The sequence below is a fragment of the Bison bison genome, unplaced genomic scaffold, assembly GCF_000754665.1.
Source record: "Bison bison bison isolate TAMUID 2011002044 unplaced genomic scaffold, Bison_UMD1.0 scf7180017863995, whole genome shotgun sequence".
Classification (NCBI taxonomy): Eukaryota; Metazoa; Chordata; class Mammalia; order Artiodactyla; family Bovidae; genus Bison; species Bison bison.
In genome coordinates this window covers 7,769-10,483 of record NW_011494567.1, presented here as the reverse complement: position 1 = coordinate 10,483, position 2,715 = coordinate 7,769, and the positions used below count along the sequence as shown (strand labels likewise).

General features: G+C 59.1%; 1 protein-coding gene across 1 annotated transcript in view; it reads right to left on the bottom strand.

Moving 5' to 3' along the window:
* Positions 1 to 148: 148 nt before the first annotated feature.
* LOC104984376 (leukocyte immunoglobulin-like receptor subfamily A member 6) overlaps positions 149 to 2,715 on the bottom strand; it is a gene marked incomplete at its 5' end in the record, with an annotated part of 7,222 nt that continues 4,655 nt past the window's right edge. Inside the window, 5 exons of the mRNA XM_010834065.1 lie at positions 149 to 343; positions 539 to 656; positions 1,585 to 1,637; positions 1,917 to 1,954; positions 2,034 to 2,162. Of these exons, the coding sequence (XP_010832367.1) occupies positions 249 to 343; positions 539 to 656; positions 1,585 to 1,637; positions 1,917 to 1,954; positions 2,034 to 2,162 (433 nt within the window). The remainder of the gene's footprint in view (positions 344 to 538; positions 657 to 1,584; positions 1,638 to 1,916; positions 1,955 to 2,033; positions 2,163 to 2,715) is intronic.

Sequence of the window (2,715 nt, the reverse complement as noted above, 5' to 3'; positions counted from 1 at the left end):
TGTTGCCTTCTTTATAAAATATGAGGATATTAATCATCTTTTTTAAGGAAATGAAACATGCCTTTCAGTGTTTTAGTAATCTGTTTATTTGTGGCTGTGCTGGATCTTCCCTGCTGCGAATGGGCTCTCTCTGGTTGCAGCAAGTGGAGGCTGCTGCCTGGCTGTGCACGGCCTGCTCACCCACTGGCTCCCCTCGAGGAACACCGGCTCTGGGCACCAGGGCTTCGGCAGCTGCAGCGCCCCTAGGCTCAGCTGTCTGGCAGCAAGTGGATCAGACCCATGTCCCCTGCATTGGCTGGCAGACTGTTAACCGCTGGGCCACCGGGGGTCCAGGATGCTGTTTCTGAGTGTAGAACCAGTTGACCTGAAAGGGTCCCTGGGGCTCCTGGTGGTCTGTTAGGAGCCCAGGGACTGCTGCTTTTGGTTAGGTGGTGTCCACTGCTGGCAGCTCACGTGCCTCCTGGGGTCTGAGATCTGTCCCGGGAGCCTGGGGTCGGGTCCTTCCTTGGCTAGCGAATGGCGAGAGTAGCGTACTCACTGGGCTCTGCTGGGGGCTCCCCTGACGGGGGAGCCAGGGGTGTGGTCGTCCCCCTTCTGACGGTTGAGTGGTTTACTTGGGCGTAGGTCACGTCCTGGGGGGCTTCAGATGTGGCAGCCTGCGGAGGGGAAGGTGTGTGAGATGGGGCGCCTGGGGGCCTGGAGAGGAGGGACCCATCTGCTGTGCGTCAGTCCATCCTTCCCAGAATCCCCCCGACTGGGAGGACAGAGGGGGCGCCTCCTGCCTTAGTGATCTTGGGGCCTCCTGGGGGCCTGCCTCCTGTTGTACTGGAGGGAGACAGTGAGGTAGGACAGGTGCCTCCTGGGTCCGCGGCCCTCCTCCAGCCAGCTCCCTGCTGTGCCCAGAGGAGGTTTGGAACCTCGGGCCAGGTCAGCTCTCTCTCCTGATGGAAACTCCAGGGGCCTCCTGTCACCCGGGAGCCTTGGGTGCTCTGTGCAGCCCTGGTTTCTGTCTGAGCCCGGACCTCTTGCTCATCTGGCCTGGCACACAGCCATCTTCCTGCTAAAGCACGTCCCTTCCACCTCAGGACCTTCCTATCGAGTGTGCCCGCCCGGAGCGCCCAGTCCCATCTCTTGATTTACTTTCCTTGTCAGCACCTTGCATTCTGGGACTCCGCCAGCTTGTTGGCGTGGGGCCCCTCTCACCACGAGCTGAGCACCTGCCGTACCTGCAGGACCTGGGGGGTGGCGCCCGCTCTCCCGCGCCCTTTGCTGGGGGGTGAAGGAGGGGGGCTGGGCCGTGTGGGCCATCCACTGATGCACGCATCCTCATGAGACCTGGGGCTGCACCCCTACACCAGAAGGTTAGCCAGAGGACACGGAGCTGAGAAAGGCACCCCGAAGGAGGGGCCATGAAGTCATAGGGCAAGGGGAGGGTGGGGTCACAGCAGGACCCAGGGATCCGGGAAAGAGGGGTGGGTGGGCGAGGCTGGAGCTGGGGTGTGAGCACAGCAGCGGCCGCTCGTGCGCTTGGCTGAGTTTGGCAACAGGAGGTCTGTGGTGGCCAAATGGGAGCAAGGGTCTCACCCGATGGTCCAGCTGCAGCCCCACCTCAGAGTGTGTGTCGCTCACGGCAGCATCTGCAGCAGAGCAGAGGGCACTGCTGGGCGGGGTTCCGAGAGCCTCAGGGCTGGAGCCCCCGCCCTGCATCCCGGTGGGTGCTGTGTGCTCCCCCACCCTTCTGAGCATCCCCCTCCACGGCCTCCAGAGGTCTCTCTGCACCCTCCCTACCCTGCACCTGGGGGAGTGCTGTGTGGGGTTTCAGTCCCCAGCCCCGGTACCCCACCCTTCTGAGTGTCCCCCCCCACTGCCTCCAGAAGTCTCAGTGACCCCCGGGGGGCACCGCCTCTCCTGCTCACAGATGGCCTGGTCCTGGGAGTCTGTGGCTGGGCTGGAGCTGAGGAGGAGACACTGTGTCAGGGGGAGAAGGTGGGGTGCTGTGGGTGGGGCTCTGGGGGCGTCAGGGCGGGGGTTACCTGCTCTGCGGGCCCCTGTCCTCGGGCCCTGGGTCTGCGGCCCCTGTGGGAGGTCGGATATCAGCCTCGGCCTGGGCTGGGACCCGGGACAGAGGCTCGGCCCCGGGGACGTGGTGCCCACGCCCTCCACGTGGGATTCAGGAGGAGAGAAGGCAGCCTGGGCTCGTGGTGCGTGTCAGTTCGTGACATTGAAAAGGAGGGGAATGGCTTAAATGAGTGCACGTGGGTGACAGTGGGTGTTTTTTTCCACTAGATTTTCAGATTTGAGATTCTGGAAAAATTTTTAAATGAAATACCGTTGACTTGTAACATATTAGTTTCAGGCATACAACATATGATTCAATGTTTTTATAGGTTATACTCCATTTAAAGTTTTACGAAATAATTGCTACATTCCCTGTTCTATCCAGTGTATCCTTCTTGCTTATTTCATACACAGTAGTCTGTGTCTCTAGTCCACACCCCTCATCTGCCCGACCCCCCGGTAACCATTAGTTATTTTTCCGTGTCAAGGACTCTGTTTCTGTTTTTCATATATGTTCCTTTGTATTATTTTCCAGATTCAGTATGTACCAATGCTATCATGAAGCGTTTATGTTCCTCCGAGTTATTTCAGTAAGCGTAATACTCTCTAGGTTCATGTGTGCTGTTGCAAATGGCAGAGTTTCCTTCTTTTTTATGG